This window comes from Aphelocoma coerulescens, chromosome 2 (assembly GCF_041296385.1).
Source record: "Aphelocoma coerulescens isolate FSJ_1873_10779 chromosome 2, UR_Acoe_1.0, whole genome shotgun sequence".
Lineage (NCBI taxonomy): Eukaryota > Metazoa > Chordata > Aves > Passeriformes > Corvidae > Aphelocoma > Aphelocoma coerulescens.
Window position 1 is genome coordinate 8739966 of NC_091015.1, and position 19220 is coordinate 8759185.

At 39.0% G+C, this 19220-nt stretch overlaps 1 protein-coding gene across 3 annotated transcripts in view; it reads left to right on the forward strand.

Annotated features, from left to right (window-relative positions):
- DNAJB6 (DnaJ heat shock protein family (Hsp40) member B6) overlaps positions 1–19220 on the forward strand; it is a 65947-nt gene that overhangs the window by 19407 nt on the left and 27320 nt on the right. For all 3 annotated transcript variants that reach the window (XM_069006414.1, XM_069006413.1, XM_069006412.1), the window contains exons 6-8: positions 5623–5754; positions 6600–6744; positions 8220–8290. In XM_069006414.1, coding sequence (XP_068862515.1) covers positions 5623–5754; positions 6600–6744; positions 8220–8290 — 348 coding nt within the window. The remainder of the gene's footprint in view (positions 1–5622; positions 5755–6599; positions 6745–8219; positions 8291–19220) is intronic.

Below are 19220 nucleotides of genomic sequence, written 5' to 3' on the forward strand. Positions count from 1 at the left end.
TTCAAAGAGGGATTTTGAAACACAGGAATTGTCTCACCCAGACATCATTATCACATAGGAGTAGGTAGTGCTGTGGCTCCATGGCCAAACTAATACATAGTTTCTTCTGCTGAAAGGGAGGAGGCCTTTCTCCAAATTTTCATGTTTGTCTAATGTCCCATTAGATAGATTGAGAAACTGATAGCACACTAACCAAAGTCTGTCTTGAGAATCCCAAGCCAGTTCAGGTTATTAGCCCCCAAGAAAATGGTTTGATTTGGTTTTCTTGGACAGCTAGCTGATTAAATTGGTCAGAGGACAAATGCTGAACATAACCTAAGGAGAGCAGGTCATACAGAGGTAATGGAAGTTACCTGCATTTTTAAGGTGTGCCTGAACATTTGAGCATTCATTTAATAAATATGAAGTGCTGATTACTGTATTCCAGCATCTCTGTAATTACCATATAGATGGTGTTCAAAGGTGATATTTTAAGTCTTCTTTTCTAGAAAATAATTAATCCCGAGATCTCTGCTATATACCATTAGAAGGACTTCCAAATGCTTCTTCTGCTGGAAATTTATTAAATAAGCGAGGCAAACATCTGTTTGACTCTAATTTATGAAAGTGAGCAATTACAAAGACTGTGCTGAAACATTAGGCAGGTGGAGTAACAGTGCTTGCAACAACATCTTAGTGTCTCTTCTGAGTAAGGGGCATCAACATTGTACTTATTTTGTAAGGAAGAAAGTATTTCCATGCAAAAGTGCTTACAGGTTTCTGTGGCCCATCCAGTTCTGTATGTTTTTTAGTGCCTGAGTGCTCTCCAGCTGTAGCATGAGGTTGTGTTTAGTGCAAATTTGCATCTTTTAAACTTTTTTTTTCAAATAGGAGACAAGATAGAAAACATCTACTCCAAGAATTGTGTTGTATTGTAGGTATCATATCTGTAGCTCTTTGCATGAACGCATTTTTCAGACCTGCATTTGAGACTCTCTTCTGGCAGGATGTATAAAGTCATTACAGGATGCTTTTGATGTAAATAAAGAATGGGGCAGGCAGCCTTTGCAGGCTCGATGCCACTGGGTGTGGCTGTGCCCTTTTGCAGGGGCTGAACAGCATCCTTTATCTGTTCTCCATTACGCTGTGTTGCAGCAAGTGCCACCCTCCAGTGCCACCCTCCAGTGCCACCCTCCAGTGCCACCCTCCAGTGCCACCCTCCTGCATCCATAATACGAGCACTCGGCTCAGGTGTCCTGTTTTGGCAGAGGCAGTAGTGAGGCTCTGGTGGCAGAGAATAAAGGAAAGAAGGGTCACTGGTTGGGGAGGTGGTCCCAGCCAGTGGGGCCTGAGCAGTGATCCTGCTTGGACAGGGTAAATTCCCTTTGCACACTATCCCTAAAAGATTATCGACATCTCTGACTGTGACAGTGCATGGCAGAGCATTTGCTGACAGCTCACCATTTATCTCAACACCTCTGATTTTTGGAGGTGAATGATGGCATTGCTGTGGAACGTGCTCAACATTCAGTCAGCAAAAACATTGTTCTGTGACTGAAAGCATCTTCCTGTGCTGCCTTTGACTCTTGGGCACTTTGGCTGCTGCCTGCCTTGTAACCAGCACAGTTGCTTTTTTGGCCACACGGGAAACTGTAGTAAAGAATTGATGTGGCTGAACTTTCTTTTGTCTGGAGAGATGCTCTTTTCAGCATATCAATTCCTGATCTAGTTCCCCAACCAAAGGCCAGGATACAAGGGTCTTGGTAGAAGTGACTGCCATAGGAAATGTGTCACTTGTAGATTATCATGTATTGTGATTTCAGCTAATGCCTTAGATTGCTATAATGAATTTCATTAATTTAAACTGCGTTACGGTACGCTTCAAATTGTGGGGTTTGCCTCCTTTTCCCCCTTCTCCGTTGTATGGTGCTTTTCTGGCCATTTTTTTTTCAGAAACACCAGTCTTGCCAGTGCTGAATCAGATTGGCTCATGGGTGCAACAGAAAGCAACAACTCGGTGTTCTTTTGGATCAGTGAATTAGTGCAACTTGCTATTTGGTTCCATGATCACAAGGCAGGAAAGGAAAACAATCACATCTTTTAAGTAGTATTCTGCCATGAGCTGAAAGGGAGAAAATCCTGTTTCTGTGTTGCAGCTGGGGACTCCTCAGAGTGAAGAGATCATAGCCTGCCTTATTTTGAACTGCAGGGAGATATTTATTACAGTAGTTGTTGTTATTTGACCTGTTTAGAGGTGAAATTCTTTTCCTGTGACTACAGAAAAGCAAGGTAATATTCCATGGTTTGTAGGGAGCAGGTTTAATGTTTTGCCCAGAGGAAAAAGACAGCTGTTGCTTTTGAATTAGCAAAGATTTTTCTAAAGAAAGTAATTTTTCTTGGAAACATTACCTCTAATGCAATTATTTTCAGACAGGTTTGTTAGTGTACAGTCTTCTGTGTTGCTGGGGGTTTTGTGTTCCAATCTCCACATTGGCTTTTTGGCTTCTTTAACTTCAGTCTTCCTACCTAGTAACAGCAAGAGTCCTGAAGACCTTCATTTTGTCTGGTGTTTTGGTAATGGGCAAAGAACATGAGTTCTTTGCTTAAGCACTTGCCTTTTTCCAAAAAGTTTCATGTCATCTGCTGTTGCTGATAGATAAGTCTGTCTCACTGGCTTTCTTGATGTTTCTCACCTTTTGTTTTTTCTCATCTGCTGTTTTGACAGCACCGCAAATTCTGCATTAGGAGTGTACTGCAACATTTTTCTTGAAACTGAATTTAATACTCTGTCCTCCTATAAGCTTCTGGTAATACCTAGATTATAATATACAGAGTTTTATCTCCAAACAGTATTTACTAATACTCTTAAGTATCACTGGTTTAGCATTTTGGTTATCTGAAGCTTGGAAGTTGTATTCACATTTTTGTATTTTTTTTTCTTTTCTTTTTGCTGCTTAGTTTTCTTAATCTGATATGCTGCTCATATTCAGTAAAAAATGGACTGGAAATACCAAAATGACTATAATAAGAGGAATTATTAAAAAAACCCCCAACACCCTGCATTTTAACAGTTTGGAAAAGGCCTTTGTGAAAAGGTTATTGGGGATAGAAAGGTTCTGCTAAAATAGACTTACAGGGCTGAAATGTTATTATTTTGCTGAGTGGTGCTATTAATCATCCTGATTTAGGGGGTAAGAGCATAAACAGGGTCTGAGTAGCTGTGAGGTTGCTGTATTAATGTGTATTTAGTGGTAGATACAAAAAATTATAGTGCAGCAGCCTACTGCTGCCTTGTCTCAATGTTTTTGGTATTTTTTTTTCTTCTGCCTGCTGTACTTGGCTGTCAAAATATTAAAGGAATAGTTTCTCTGAAAAGTCCTGCCCCTTTTCTGTCTCTGCATAATTCATCTTGCTGAGCATTCTGCAGTGCAGTGTGGAAGAGTGGTTGGTCTGTCTTACTTGAGAGAATTACAGGAAGAGCACTGGAGGGTTGTCCCCAGGGCTGCTGACAGCAATCACCTGACGGTTGAACACGTGCTGATACCAAGTGCTGACCTCTTCCTTTGCTGTGCAGGTTGATAAGGCATGGCAAGTCTTGACTGGATTTTGGTGTGGCAATAATCCACTGAGAAGCTGGGTTGATATCAGGGATCTCTAGGAGAGTCTATGATCTTCCCTTAAATAACTTTGTTTCTGCAGCTGTTGTGCTGGGGAGGAGAGATTGACTTGCAGAACAAGCTGATATGCTGTGGGAGATTAAAAATTCAAAGCTTACATGATAGGTTGTTTTGTTTTTATTCAAACTCCAGGTAACAAGAAAATTTGGATTATAAATAGAAAGCTTAACACTGGGAGTAATATAATATAGATCATTTGTACACGTGAGTGAATGACCTTCATAACTAACCTATGAGTCATTCCTGTGAGAATAAATTGGACTACAAAACAATTAACTGCAGTGGTTGTACTTGCTGGTTGATATGCTAGACTGACAAAACTGGCCTTTTTTTAAATGGACATAGTGCTTGTTTTGGAAATTACAATAATTCCCATATTTCCATGCTCAAGTGTTGGTTAACTTCAATGAAGGTACTAACAGGTCATCTTTATATTGCGCAAAACCTGCTTTACATGGAAAGAAAAGAAGCTGCAAAGCAAAAAGTGTGGGAGATAGAAAAAAATCTTATCACTTGCTTGCCTATTGTATGTAAGATAAAAGTTTGGTCCTGTGTTTACTCACTAACTATGGAGGTTAGGAGAGGGGTAGGGTTATTTTTTAGCAGCTGCCCTCGTTCAGCATAAATACATTGTGACGTTTCACATTTAAGTAATTGCACAAAAACCAGATGGTAGCTTATATCTTTTTATTATCATATTGATTACTTAATGGTGCATAATGCATATTGCATTAACTTGGTGATTTATCATAAATCAGCTTGGATTTTTGTGGAGGTACCAGAGGTGGAACAAATACTGCGTTTCTGACCTCTTTGTCAGCTGTAATTCTGAACAGTCAGGCAGTCACAAGTCTCTCCTTGCTTTATGCCTCTATTGCTGCTATCACCAGGTTCTGCATTTTTCACTAAAAGCTTATTCTGAGCAGTATTTCAGACTGGTACCTTTCAATATTGAGTTTCTGCTTGCAAAACTTGGTAAAATCATTGGTGTACTGTACAACACTCATTCTGGGAGAGTTGTGATTGATGAAGAGAGTAGTTGTAGTTCCTAAACTTTTCTGGTTTTAATGCAGGTATTATGTTTTATGATTACAATTGTTTTCTGTTACTCTTTGTCTCAAGCGAATTAGAAAAAAGCATTTTTCTGGTAATACTGGTAAATAAAGATTGCTTGTGTAGGTGCTGGTGTTGTACTCCATGGCCCATTGTTCCCCCCCCTGCCCCCCCCCCCGCCACCCCTGCTTTCTTTTTGGAAAGAGACTATTGTCTTCCTGGTGGGACTGGAACAACAGCTGTTCTGAATGACACAACAGTGGAACTTGAATTTGAAATAGCATTTTATCCATGACCCCCTTTCTCGGTTTTTGCCCTCTTCCTCCTGCTTGGTACAGACCAAATGCCTCTTTGGGACAGTGTGTAAAGCTCCATACTTCTCTGCTAAATGTGCATCAGAATACATGTTTGGAGTATCTAATGTGGCAAGTGCTAAATTAAACACTTGGAACACTTTAGGATTATGAGTCATCAATCCCTGGCTGCTGTTCTTAGATTTCAATAATTAATACAACCTATCTGGAAGTTACTTTTCAGATCATGGTGATCCACAATAAATCTTGAATAGAAATAAGCTAGAAAGTTCAGGTACCTGTATGCAATATTTTCCATTAGGTTTACTAGTTTATAATGCTAAACAGATAAAATAAGGAAATCAACTACTTTTTATGAATAAAATTAATTTTAATTTTAGGTCCAGCAGCAAGCAGAATTTAGACCAGAAGGAGCATAGGAATTACCTTTGGGGGAGTCTTAGCTCAGTAACCCCAAATATTTCAAAGGAAAAATCTTACCTGTAACAAAAAATGTTTTGTTTTGTTTTTTTTTTTTTTTTACATAAAGAATCCCTAATGATTAAATACAGAATCACTCAATAATATTGACCTCTTAAATGTTGTCTTCTGTTTTGTAGAAGACCCTTTTGAGGACTTCTTCGGGGGCAGGCGGGGTCCAAGGGGAAGCAGAAACAGAGGTGGTGGATCATTTTTCTCTGCCTTTGGTGGATTCCCTGCTTTTGGAAGTGGCTTTTCTCCATTTGACACAGGTAAATACCACAACATTTAAGAATGCTATTTTGGCTCACAAAGGATTGCAGTATAATAAGATGGTTTCTCCATTCAGGAAATTCTGGGACTGTTTGTATTTTTTTTAAAATTGAGCTGCTCTCTGTAAGGTGTAAATGTAAATAAAGCTATAGTTACAGTATTTGGGCTACCTGACAGTTCATATAAAGTGAACAGATCTCTAAGAAGTAGAACTTTGTTTTCTTTATTTTGGTGCTGCAGTTTCTTTGTAGCTTTAGAATTCTTTTGTTCTGTTTGCTTTTAGGAGTGTGATGGCTTTTATTACAGGTCCTGAAAAACATGTGCCTTAACTCCATGGTGCTACCTAATCAGTTTGAGTGCTGATGTGTATCCTGGAGGCTGCTGGGAGTTGCTGGCAGAGTGCTGGGATTCTGGGTATTGGTTGGGATGTTACTGATGGCAGGACTTGTTCTGTCTGCCAGCTCCAGGCATCCCAACATCTGCACTAAAGCTGGTGATCAGATTCATTAGAGTTGCTGGCTTTCCCCTGAGTGCAGAGAATGGATAAAGGTTGAGTTCAGCTGACAGGCTTGAATGCCTTTTCAGGGGAGGAGTTGACAAATGGTTTTTGGGCAGTGTTGTGCATTTGGAACTTGAACTGTGGGTCCATATGTGAGAAATGGATGGGGCTGGAGCCATGGTTTTCTTCTCACGCTGGTGTTCAATGCCATTTAGTCACTGATGCTGTGTGATGCAACCAGCTGAGGGCTTCCTGAAAGTAGGATGTAGTCTGAATGGATGATAAATTTGGATTCCACAGTCATGCAGAATTATATTTTTAGTCAAATGCCTTCTTTTTCAATAGGTTTTGCTTCGTTTGGCTCACTGGGACATGGAGGCCTTACTTCATCGTTCTCCTCTACGTCATTTGGTGGCAGTGGGATGGGAAACTTCAAATCAGTATCAACCTCAACTAAAATAGTTAATGGCAGAAAAATTACTACAAAGAGGTAAGTGATATAAATGTATTTATATGAAACTATATGTAGAGACTTACATACCTATAATTACATGCATATAAATGTACTATATCTTTGTACACATACATATGTGTACATGTATGTACATTTTTTTTACTTTTGTTGTGTTCCTCATACTACTTGGATTTCTTGGAATGCTTAGACACATTTTGAAGTATTTTATTGCGTTCTGTGTCTCTTCTTGGCATTATTGAGTTAATTAGTGCTGTAGCTGAAGTATTTTTAGGCATCAGAACCTCCTGTGTAGTGCTGCACCTCTTATTATGGTCCTTGACTACTGTCTGCCCAGTCAGCTTGAACTTCTGGAAGGAAAGTGCTTGGTGTCTACTGATTGTGAAGCTTTTAACTGGGAATTGGGAAGACTTTTAGTTTTGCAGACATTAGGAAAGAATTTTACCTATCGTCTGCTTAGTGTCCTTTCCTAGGCAGTGTTTGAGTGAAGCCTTTCTAGTAATTTTCTTCTGTCTGTTAAGTGAAATAAGCAACTGAAGCCTGCTTTGGAGAAGAATGTGCCCGTTTGTTGGAAAGTGAATTTTCAAGTCCTGTACACAGTGTACCCTCTCTCCATTTCATACTCATAATCATTGCATTTGGGAAACCCGAGTCTTAGCTATAGAATAACCATGGAATATTATGATCAATATAGGAGTACTGAACAAGTAGTTAAATGTAATTTCAGTACTTAATAAAAAAATATGGAAAAGCAAGGGAGGATGAATTATTTTGTTAACTTGTGTCTCATACCTGTAAATGTAAGGTTCTTCTGTGACCTGTTGTACTGGAGAGCTCCTATCATCTTGACCACTTAAACACAGTCTCTGATGTGGTCAGATTTCAGAAAAACCATGTCACATGCTAGTGTGGTCAGATTTCAGAATAATCTGAAAACTCAAAAGCTCTTTAATCTCTTTTCAGTCAGGGATACTTGAATTTTGTAAACATACATGCTGGTCATAAAGTTGGTGTATAGTAGGTCTACAAATTACTTGCTCTGATCAAATTTAAAGTGGATTAAAGACTGTCTTGTGTGCCTTACATCATGAGAAACTGTGATTGGATCTAAAATATCAAACATTTAACAAACAGGTAGGGACTAAATGCAATGTCAGGATTGTGCAGTTGATCTGTCAAGGCATTTAGGCCTAGATAACAGTGTGTAGTGTGAGCACAACTGTGACAATGTATGAGGTGGCAGCTGTTAACTGTGAACTCTACATCCTGGAGGATTCCAGCTTCCAGAAGGCAATGTTCCTGAGTAAGCAGTGGGGAAATGCAGATGGTTACTGGTGACAGCTCTGGCGCTGGTAAATACCAAAGCTTGCCAAGTACAGTTGCATTAAGCAGGTGGTGCTCCCTTACAGTTCGTTATCTAAGCCGAGGTCTGGTGTGTGTTTAAAACTGCCTGCAAGTGCTCTAAAATGGCTCATGGTGTTTTTATCCTACAGGATTATTGAGAATGGACAAGAGAGAGTAGAAGTTGAAGAAGATGGCCAGTTAAGGTCGCTAACAATAAATGGTAAGGAGCAGCTGCTACGCTTGGATAACAAGTAATTCAACGCACGCATTTAACAGAAATTTTAAGCTATAACAGCCACCATTTGAGGATTGACAGGAACATTTTTTGAAGATTTCAAATGAATTCAACTTTCTGTATATCCGTACTCAATCTTAAGTAGTATAAGTAGCTCACAGAAGCTCATATTTGTCATAGACTTTTGAGTTAATTGTTGGGACCACATCAATTGGACCATTTTTTGTCCTTAAAATTGTTGTAAACTTCTGTATGCACTTTTCTTTTCTTATCTGTGATCAAGGTGAACCATGATCCTTCAGTAGTGCTAGGGCGAGATGTACACTAACACTAGCATGAATCTTGCTTTTTCCAATTTGAAATGTGAGCCAATTAGTAGTTTAAGTCTGCTGTGAAGTTAACAGTTCCAGGATAACCTTTTTAATAATTTCAACTTTTTTTTTTTTTTTTAATGTTTAGTAGTGAACAATGTTAATACATTTCTGGTAATGCATTTCTGGTTTAAATAAATTAAGGATGTTTTCTAGTTGTGCATGAATGCAGACAACTTTAGTAAGTTTTGACAAATGTTTAAATGTGTAATGTAAGCAAAAGATAAACAAAAGTGAAGCCAGTGAGCTGAGTCTTTTGTCATTTGCTAAAAAAAAATTCAAAATGAATAAATGCTGATGTTTGTGGTGCATTCTTTCATGAATGGCATTTGTAACCTTCCTGTGTCTGTGTGTGATTTGGGCAACTTGGGAAAACGGTGCTTTTTTTTTTTTCTCCTTACCATCTTTTTCTTCGATCTTAAGGATGAGGGCCTTTTTTTCTTTGCAGATGTTTTCTTCAAGTGTGACTGAAAACATGATTTTTAATTTCATTTCTAAACTGGTATTTGAAGTACCTATTTTTAAGGAGCATTCAGAGGCTGACTCTCTAACTCCATCTTTTGCCCTAATATGTAATTATTTTAGGTCTAGGCCTGAAGCAACTCTATTTTAAAAAGTTTCCTAAAGTTTTAAATTCTGAGATTGAGATTTGCTTCAAAAAATAATCTGTAATGAATATAAATACACATTTAATAAATTTATTTATTTAAAATTTAATAATTACAAAAAGACTTTCAGAGTTATGAGATTTTTTGGATATTTTGAGAACAAATAATAATTTGCTTTGAAGAGTTGGACAAAATTATTAGGAATTATGATATCTCACTCTTATTTTTAGTCCTCAAGCAAAAATTGAAATATGGATTAATGTCCTTTGCTAAATTAATGGAGTGAAGTAAAGTGTTCATTTTTACTTAAGACCAGATTTTCAAAGTTTAGGGAAAAAGATGAGTTGGTTTTGGTGCGTCACAGAGAAAACATGCAGGTAACTAATGGTGTATGTTAACACCTGCCAGGTTCTGGCTAGTTCCATGCATAAATCATGGATCTGCAGTTTTCATCTGTGCACCAGCTTTGAACATCTGGCCTTCACAAAACTCTTCAGAGTGGCTTAGTGTTTTTAAAAAAAAAAAAAAAAAAAAGCATGGTGTTTTCAACTGATCACCTAATGCCTTCTTGCTGAACACCACCTGCTTTGTACTAACAAATGTGTTGATTATTAAATACATTGAAAAGATATGCTCTTGTTTTTCATGCAGGAAAACCATTTCAACTTAAGCCAAACCAAGCTAACAAACTGCTACAACAGAATTTGTATTTGCAGAAAAGTTAGTATATTGTACTTTTGTCCCTCTACCATTAATGCTAATTTGATAGAACTGAAAAAAATAACATGTAGAAGAAAAAATAAATACATACTTTGGTTTTGGGACTAAAAGAGTTATGTACCTTTTCAAGTTCTTTGCAGAGTTCCTGTCACTTCAGTGTTGTGTTTTTGATGTAGAAGCACAAACTTAGTTTAGAACTAAACAGTGTTTTCTTGTTAATGCTGTTTTTTCCCCTCCCCATGTATGTTACTTCTTGATGCAGATAACTAAACATGAAATTTATTTCAAAATTTGGCTTTGTTGTGATGTCTTGAGTTATTAAAAATGTTAATTTATATTTATAGGATGCACTGTGCTCCTTTAAATTATGTAAATTGTAAAAAGTGCTTTAAAATTGATTAACCAAGTCAAATAAAATTAGGACAATCTGGAGTTGAGTTTGAATGCCTTCCTGTGGATACCCATAGGTTTTATATTAAAATGCCAAACTTCGCCTTCTAGTTTTATTCCAGGTCATCTTCTTCAACATTTCAATTACCTTGCATAGGTTAAGAACACAATTAAGGTGGCAAATCTGTACCCGCATGCTTATCTTCTTACCTAGAAAAGTGTGGTCCTTCTCACAGTGTTACACACAAACAAGTCACTCCAGGGTTCAATAGTGAAATTTTTTAACACTAAATGTGCTCAAGATCCAGTGTTTTGGATAGTCTCTGTTCTGCCTTCAGGTCCCTCAAGCTGCTTGTCAGAGTTGGCCAAAATGCAGCATTAAAATGGCAGTGCTGCACTTCCTTGGTAGAAAGAGAAACTGGCAAAACACAAGGAAGGAGTCAGCAGAAGGCCGAATTTGGCAGTAGATTCCTGCAGGAGTGAGATACCCACACACCAGTGTTTCCGTAGGCTGGTGGTTGAACTGGATATGTGGTCTTGGTCCAGCTGTAAAACACTGTCATCGTTTACTTGACCTAAACCTAATAGTCTCAATCTCTCTCAGTGTGCTCTTTTGAAATAACACCACATCCAACATTTTTTTGGGATGCAACTTCTTGCATCCAGCTTCATTTTTAAAACACAAAATAAATTCACATTCCATGTTACATTCAGAATTTCTTCTGCTGAATTTAGTTATTTTCTCCTGAAAACCTACTTGTTAGGTTGCTTTGAAAAAAAAATTTATGTTGTTCCTTTCTAATATATAATTTCCATAGATGTACATGACCTGTTCACTAGAAGTGATAGATCATCAAGGGCAGCAAGTTTCCTTAAACTTCAATTTTGGCCAAAACAGTACAAAATAGTAACAGAAAAGATTCTTGATAGCAAATGCTAGGCATCAAATGTACACTGGGATGAGGCAGCTTTCAAAACCAGGTGCTGTTGGATTAAAAGTGCTATCTTTTCATACATGAGGGATTAATTCTCAATGTTTAGGGACACCATCCCATTTAAATTAAGCTTCCCCAGTGGTTTGGAAAAACTGAGATGGAGTTTTTGAACCTGCTAAGTCATTTACTCTTTCATGCTCTGCTTCAAAGTTCATTGGTGGATACAAGAACTTTGTAATGCTTTCTCCTGGTGCAACCTCTTTCTGGTCCCTTGTGCATGGCAGTAATTCCAGTGCAGCACACTAACTCTGGTTTCTCTGTAGATTGCATGGCACCCCTTCCACTCAGCTTTACTGAAGGAGTTTGGGATTTTGTGTCAGAATGCTTCACATTGTAAAATGGCTGCACTCCTGCAGTTCTCAGTTCTCACAATACCTTCTCTGCTGAGAATGAGAGGGGTTGGTTTGTGGTGTAGGTGACAAAGCTGCTCTGCAGACATTGTATACGTAGCATTTGTAAAGTGGCTCCTGTATCAGCTTGTGATTAATTGATGAGCTGAGTTAGAATGCTGAAAACAAGATTGTAAAAGATATAAAAACCCATCATCTCTAAGCCCAAGGCTTTTGTGTCTCTTCTCGGTGTTTGTGTTTGGTTATCCTGTTTCCTTGAGTCCTTCAGTGTTTTGGCATTAGGTGTAACTGGAAGTTTGTCTTTTGTATTTAGTTGTGCTGTGTTTCAGACCATCTGTGGGATGGTCCAGTGATAATGGTAGATTTTATTTCTTTAGTTTTGGAAATGTGAGTTCCTGAGTCTGCTTCTGTTCTGTTTGAGAAGTGAGCTTAATATCTCCTTTGCCAGAGTTTAATCTGTGGCTGTAACAGGATAGTGCTTCTGAAGATAGTTGTGTTGCAGAATGAATGCTACAGCTCTTTGAGGCTTGTGGTCAAAGAACCTTCGAAAAGTGCTCAGTACTTAGTATTAGAACACTTGTTAACTTTTTTGTGGAAGTGTTTCTTAGTATTTTTGGAAAATCTGCCTCTTTGGTTGTGATTTTTGGATGTCTTGTATTTAGGCTTATTTTTAAGTCATGGTATTCTCATGGGCTAGTGGCAATATGGACCTCAGTAATCTGCCAGTCAGCAGTAACCAAACTTTGAAACTTTCCTTTTTTTAACTTAAGGAAGCTTGTTTGCACTGTCTGCTCCCTCGGGGCTTGTTTACTTTAGGATTGAATTGTGACCATAGACTTGGTTTGCATAGTACTCAACACAGACAGTTTGGGTTTTCTTGTTATTGTTTGTCTTCAAGAGGTTGTAGGTACAGAACTTATCTTCCACCTGAAATGCTGAAATGGTCCTTATGTTGCCACAGTGCTGGAATGAAGAATGTTTACATTGTTAGTGTTACAAACTGTACCTTTGAATTTATAATTCTAGGGGGTTTCCTACTTCGTTTTGAAAAGAATACCTTGGCTAGAGTTGGTTGTTGAGTGAAATGCACTCCTGAAAGGTTAGAGCTGAAGGTGGTTGGTTTATACTCTGCTATATAGGTCATACATTCACAAAATAATAAACTTCATGATTGAGATGCTGCTGTGAGATTAAAAAAAAAAATGAAAGAATTAAAATCCTGTGATGTTCAGAGCTGTAACCCTGAACCTGTGGAAGTTGACTGCTGATTGAAACTCATTGAAACTTCTCTGAAAACTCTCTTCTGGCAGACTCAGCACTGCATTAGGTGTTATCTCACTTACAACAGCTGGTAGAAAGTTAATCAAAACCCCACATGAGTACTCTATGCTCTTGTCATGCTGCTGTGGCCGAAAGATATGCAGGAGTTTGGAGGAGATAGTACCCAGGCCTGAAAGCTGGGCTGTCCTGGTGTGAGGTAGATTATTGCACTGATAGCCTGGCTGCTAATTACCTTCTGGATACTTTCAGATGATGTCAGCTTCCAATGTCGTGGTGGGGATTAAAGTATGTTTAATTGAGAAGATAAATAAAACATTTTGCCAGGAGGACACTGTTAAATAGAATTGTCTCTTTAGTTCTCTGGCTTCTGCAATAAAGTTAACTTTGCAGCATATTGAGTTAATTTTAAACTCACTAAAAATAGGTAGTTTTTGAACCTGACTTAAAACTGACAGTCAAGAAAATATATTTTTAGAGGCTTCTAGTAATAACTCTTAAAACTTGGCTTTGGCCTATAGCTTATCCTTACCTCTGAATCTCAAATGAGAGCTCTTCTAGCTCTTCTTTTCAATGCAACCAACTTCAAGTGAATTTCATAAAAATAGACAAAATCCTGTAGATGCTAGTTTACCAGCAGTGAAAATAAAGATGAATCCTTTCATACACCTGAATGTTAGAGAGATTAAATAGTAACACCTAGTTTGTAAAAACTCAAGTAGGATGCTGCATGTTGCATTGAGAAGGCTTCAGTTCCTCCTTTTTTTGGCTGTTAAAAGTCAAATTTGAATTTTTCTGTTATTGTTTCTTATTTGTAAATTTATTTGAGTTACGAGAATGGGAGAGGAATCCAGCCTGGGTGACTGATCATAGAATTCATGTTGTGGAACACACATTCCTGATGGCCAGAAAAGAGAATTATTTGGCTGTGTCTGTAATGGAGTTGCTTGGAGGTGTTACTAAACCAGCTGAAAATGCAAAGCAGTAGTTCTGGAATCTTCTGTCTTGGTTGCAGTCACAAGCTTGACTGAATTGTGGTGCAGGAGGGGAGTTTACCTCCCAATAATGAAAAAAGTCATGAGGCTGCAGAGGCTTTGAGACATCTGGTAGAGAAGCTGGGCAGCCTCATCCATCTTTCGGTTTCCCTCCAGAAATACATGTCAAGTCTGTGTTAAATCTTTGTAATGGATATATAGAGTAAGATTAACTTGCTCATTTATCACACATTTGCATAACTGTCACCATAGCCACCTCTGGCAAAGTTTTTTCCTAGACATGAAGTTGGAGGTTGTCTTTTACCCTCTACAGAAATGAAATCTGAATTTGTCATCCTGTTGTGATATTTGTCATACTCTGCAACAGAAGTACCGTGCTTTGCTTTTGTGAAAGAGCATTCTGTAGTATCAGTCTCTGTCATTCTCCTTCCAGCAGGAGCTAGACAGTGGATGTTTAAAAAATTGTTTTGAACTTCTCTGTGAAATTATTTCTGAAGGAAAGTGGAGAAAACTTATATGGCCAAGGCTCAGCCTTTCCTGCAGCTTTTCTTTGCCAGAGTCAGAGGACTAGGCCTTCTGTCTTCAGAGGAGTTTGGCCAGGCTTTCTGCAATAACACTGCCTCTCATCAGAAAGCACTTTGGTGCTTTGACTTAATTGGTCATCTCCTGTTAATCAGTCACTCAGACACCCCTGAGAATTACTCTGCTAATCTCAGTGTATACATTTCTTACTGCTGGGTGCCTATGGAAATACGGTCAGGTCCTTACCACCAAATGTACTGCACTTCAATAATGAAAGGACATTATTCATCTGTTCTACACAAAGTGGGAGCTGGGTGTCCAGGAGAGCAGTAGAGAGCTAGAAATTCACTTAGACCTGTTTTGGGTGTATCTGGTATTGCCTGCAAGCACTAGGAGTAGGGTTCACAAGCATCCTGCCCTCAGATTTTGACTGAGTTCCTGAGTAACTGCAAAAGAGGTGGAAGATTTTCCTCTCGGGGACATTCACCTTGAGAGTTAGGACCACCACTGAAATGTTTCTTTTATTAAACACTTCTAGTGCTACTTCTGTCTTTTCTGGGATTGGATGGTTTAGCCCTGAGAAGAAGAGCAAATCTTAAGGTCCTTGAAGCCAGTAAGGAAGAAGCAGGAAAACAATGCAGCTTGTTTTGTGCTGTTGACATAAATTTCAAGGACTTTTCTCCTCATTTGGCTTTTGCTTTTCTCATCAGGAAAACATGATCACGAGTTATCACAGTGAATGCAGAAGTGGTGGGTGTTTGTCTGTGTCTCCTCCTCACCCTGCCTGTTCCCTGGCTGCCCAGGCTCAGGGCTGCTCTGGAGGCTGTTTCCCTGCCAGCACAAGCAAGGGAGGTGCTTCTACAGCCTGAGGATGGTGTGCCAAATTCCACTTTGATTCTAAAAAATGCGTACACCAGTTTGAAAAAACTGTGCATATCAAAGGTCACCTTGTTTGGAAGAAGAGTATAAATATGTGTATCAGGCTAGACAAATTAAAATGAGAAGATAAACATACATTTTTAACACATGGATGATTAACTGTTGGAAGAAGCTGCCAAGAGCAGTTTCTGTGGCTTTCAGCGTCTTAAAGATTAGCTTTCTGAAAAATACCTCCTAGTGAGAAGGGAGTGTTTGGGCTTTACAGAGAAGTAGTGGAAGCTCTGGGAGCCTGGGGTGTAGAGCGAGATGCACCATAGAGCACAGTGTTCCTTCAGGCCTTCCTCCATGATCTGTATCTTGGCTTCTTCCCTCCTGATGTGTTGACATTAATGCACAGGTCATATTCCCTTACTGTGGTTTTGAGACTGGGGGATACTTTTGTGGTGTGGGGGCTGCTTTGCCTCTCGGGAGGTGCCGAGGAAGCAGGGGAGCTGGGAAGAGAGGAGCCAACACCACATGCATCTGGGGCAGCCTGATGACTATTGCCCTAAAGCATCCAGTTTGGGATGTGTAGGTGCCAAGAGTGGACTTCATGTGGGAGAAGACATTCTGGATCTGTTCAGGTAAGTTGCTTTATTGTAATGAATGAATTGGATGTTAAGTGAGGAGGAACCAGGGCAAGGTTCATGATGACTGTGCCAAGGAATTAGATTTGGAATTTGCATTACAGTGAGCCCTTGTGTATGTCCTGTCTTATCAACTACTGACTGCACACCTTGCGGCAGCCTAATTCCAACTCCTGAGGTGAAGACTAGAAGGTCTCTTGTTAATCAGTGTAATGATACAGCAAAGATTCACATACCAGAGTGAACTGTTCATTTTGTTGAATGTGGACAATGTCTTAATCATCTAAAGTTTTTTATTTTTGGTGTGTGTTAAATCTCATGTGGATAGCAATACACGTATTTTGAATTTTAAGTGACTAAGATGAAAAGAGCTGGCTTTTTGTTAATGGAATCACCCCTTGGTAGTGTACCGAATGCCTAAGACTGCATTATGTCAGATAAATAGTTCTACAGGGAATAGCCAGAGAAGTGTCCTACAGGGCTTAAGTGTGTGGAAAGCTCTCAGGTTTTTTGGGTTTTGTTTATACCCAGAACTGTGTTTGTTAGGTTTATTTTTAAGAGAAACTTGAGGAAAGGCAACTTCCTAGAATTATAACTCAGCAGCATTTGGGTCATACAAGCAACAAACACTGTAACAAAACTGAAATGTAAGCTGTCGTGTGGTAAAATTGTGGTGTCTCTTAGGGTCCTTCCAAATTGTCTGGGAAAGGTATCCTGCTTGAAGAGTGCTGGAACTCCAGAACATTAGTCTTCAATGGTCAAATTAACCATATTTTGAGATCTAAGTATTCAGCCCTGAAAATAGCCTTTGTGCAGTCTCCTTTCTGAGCAAGTAATAAAAACAGTAAGGCCAGTCACCAGTATGGACAGAGCCAGCTGTAGTGACACAAGGAATCTTGTTAATGGAAAAGCAAACAAGTGTACATGCTGTACTGCTCTGCTCTTTTCTGGCCTAAAAGAAGGCTGGGACAGAAATATTTCTGTAGTTTGCAAAGTGTGTAGCCAGTGTACACCTTGTATGTGGCGACTCTTCGTTAGTAAACTGCTTCAAAACTAAGTAGTTTTAAGTGTACCAGAGCTGGAACTTGTCAAAGCAAAACAGTTCTGTCAATTTTATCCATATTTTCTAAGGACCTTCAAAGATTTGAGTTGCATTCTGTGTGGAACCTATTTCAGAGGCGGAAAATGCAGCTTTGTTTGCTGTACAACTCAAGTCCCCTCTTACATCACTGGCAGAGACATTGCCAGGCATCCATAGACAAAACACTGTTTTCTTTTGAGAAGCAGGTGGAAAATGACAAGTAGATGATTGGTTTTACCACTGTTAAGTAAAAAGAAAATGATGTGTACTTTACTATGCATATTCATATTATAGAGATGTTATATATCAATGTCAGTTACTACTATAGAGTATATAAATTGCAGGATCTAATGCAAGGGGGGGTGTGTGTCTAATTTCAAAAGTACTTTTGAAACATTGCTATTGCCCTACTTTTGATCTATATTGAAAGTATTAGCCTGAAAGAATTGGAAGAAGGTCCTTTTGGTTAAAGGCTAAAAGAAAGTAGAGTAATTTGTCCTGAGGCCTTCTCATAGCAGTTTTGTAGCCGTTAATAATTTATTAATAGCTATAACTCTGTCTTGGAAAGTGTCATAGAACAGAAAGTGACTTTTAAGTGGCTTTCTAATGCAGTGACTAATTGAGAAGATGCTTCTTGTAATCACTCCTAAACACAAGAAGTTCAACTCGGGGAAATAAAACATTTTTCTGAGAAGACACAGGTGTTTAAACCTCCCTGCTCTTCTTGATGAACCAAATTGAGAACATAAGATTAATTGATTACTCTTACGTGGTTTCCACTCCTCCCTCTCCTCTAGCACTTGCTCTGAGATCACATGTGTGCTTTGCTCCCGAAATGTTTATAGAAGATGATGACTACATCCCTGGTAACCCTTTTCGTGGAATAAATCACAAAGCCAAGTGCATGCCCCTGCTGCTCTGTTGCAGAGGAGGTGCTTGTTGCCCTGGACAGAATAGTTTCCAATAGTGGAAAGTTCTTTTATGAGAGCTCTTTGCAGGGGGTAGTTTTGCCTTGCGCCTCCCAGCTCCTCCTGACACCAAAATCCAGCCCTTGGTTCAAGCTGGCCTCTAGATTCAGCTTGCTGTTGTGTTTTCTGGGTGTGGTAGCAAAATTACCCAAATTGTCGGTGTCTCTGGTGTTGAGTTTGGGCCTGTAAGTGGCACAGAGCCAAGCTATCAACTTAAGAGTGCAGCTTTCATGTAGGTTAGATGATAGATTGTTAACAGAGGTCAAAGCCTCTTGGGTTTTCAATTTTCATGACAATTCTGGCTAATCTCTCCTTAAAATATAGGTCCTCCAGATTTTCAGTTGAAACGGGGCTACAGGTGGACACTCTGAGGTCCTAGCTGAACTGTCATCAGTGTCTATTTATTGCTGATACAACAGCATGGTTTTATTTATTGATTTATCTTCTCAGTTGAATTCTGTGCTTTGAAGGCTTTTGCAAACAGATTCCATCTCCTGGGAGGTGATTGTTACTGCCCTCTCGGCTCCCATTCTGTTTCCAGTCCACTGTTCAGTCTTGACTAAGCAACTTTCTCCTTAGAAAAGCAGTTCATGGTTCTTTTATTTAGTATTTTTAAATATTACTGTAAAAGGAGATTGTTTCTGTAGAGATACAACAGTTCAAGCAAGGTCAGAATTTTAATTGGAAAGTGATGAAATGTTCTCAAATGTGCAAAGTCTGGGACTATTTCTGTCAGTCACTGACTTGCATGATAACAAATGTAGGTGAACGTCAGCCTTACCTGTTGTGCATCTGTTCCAGGTTTCCTTTCTCTGGCACAGTGCTGGCTGCAGGACAATTCCAACCCTGCAAAGGGAGCAACAATGATTCCCAAGGCTGAGGAGAAATGCTTTTGTGTAAATGAAGTTTGATACCTTCACACTTACTAAAACTCTTGGCAAATGTTTTGGAGAAGATTCTGAGTTTGCTGGTGTTCAAGGAGGAGGTGGAGTAGCTCTGCTGGATGCTGCACTTTGGGCTGCCAGTAGTACAAAACTGTAGTTACAGAGCTCAAACCTCTGCAGTTTTGATGATTTGTTTTTATAGCTTTTTAAAATATTTATACCATAATATGGTGAGTCCACTGACAACT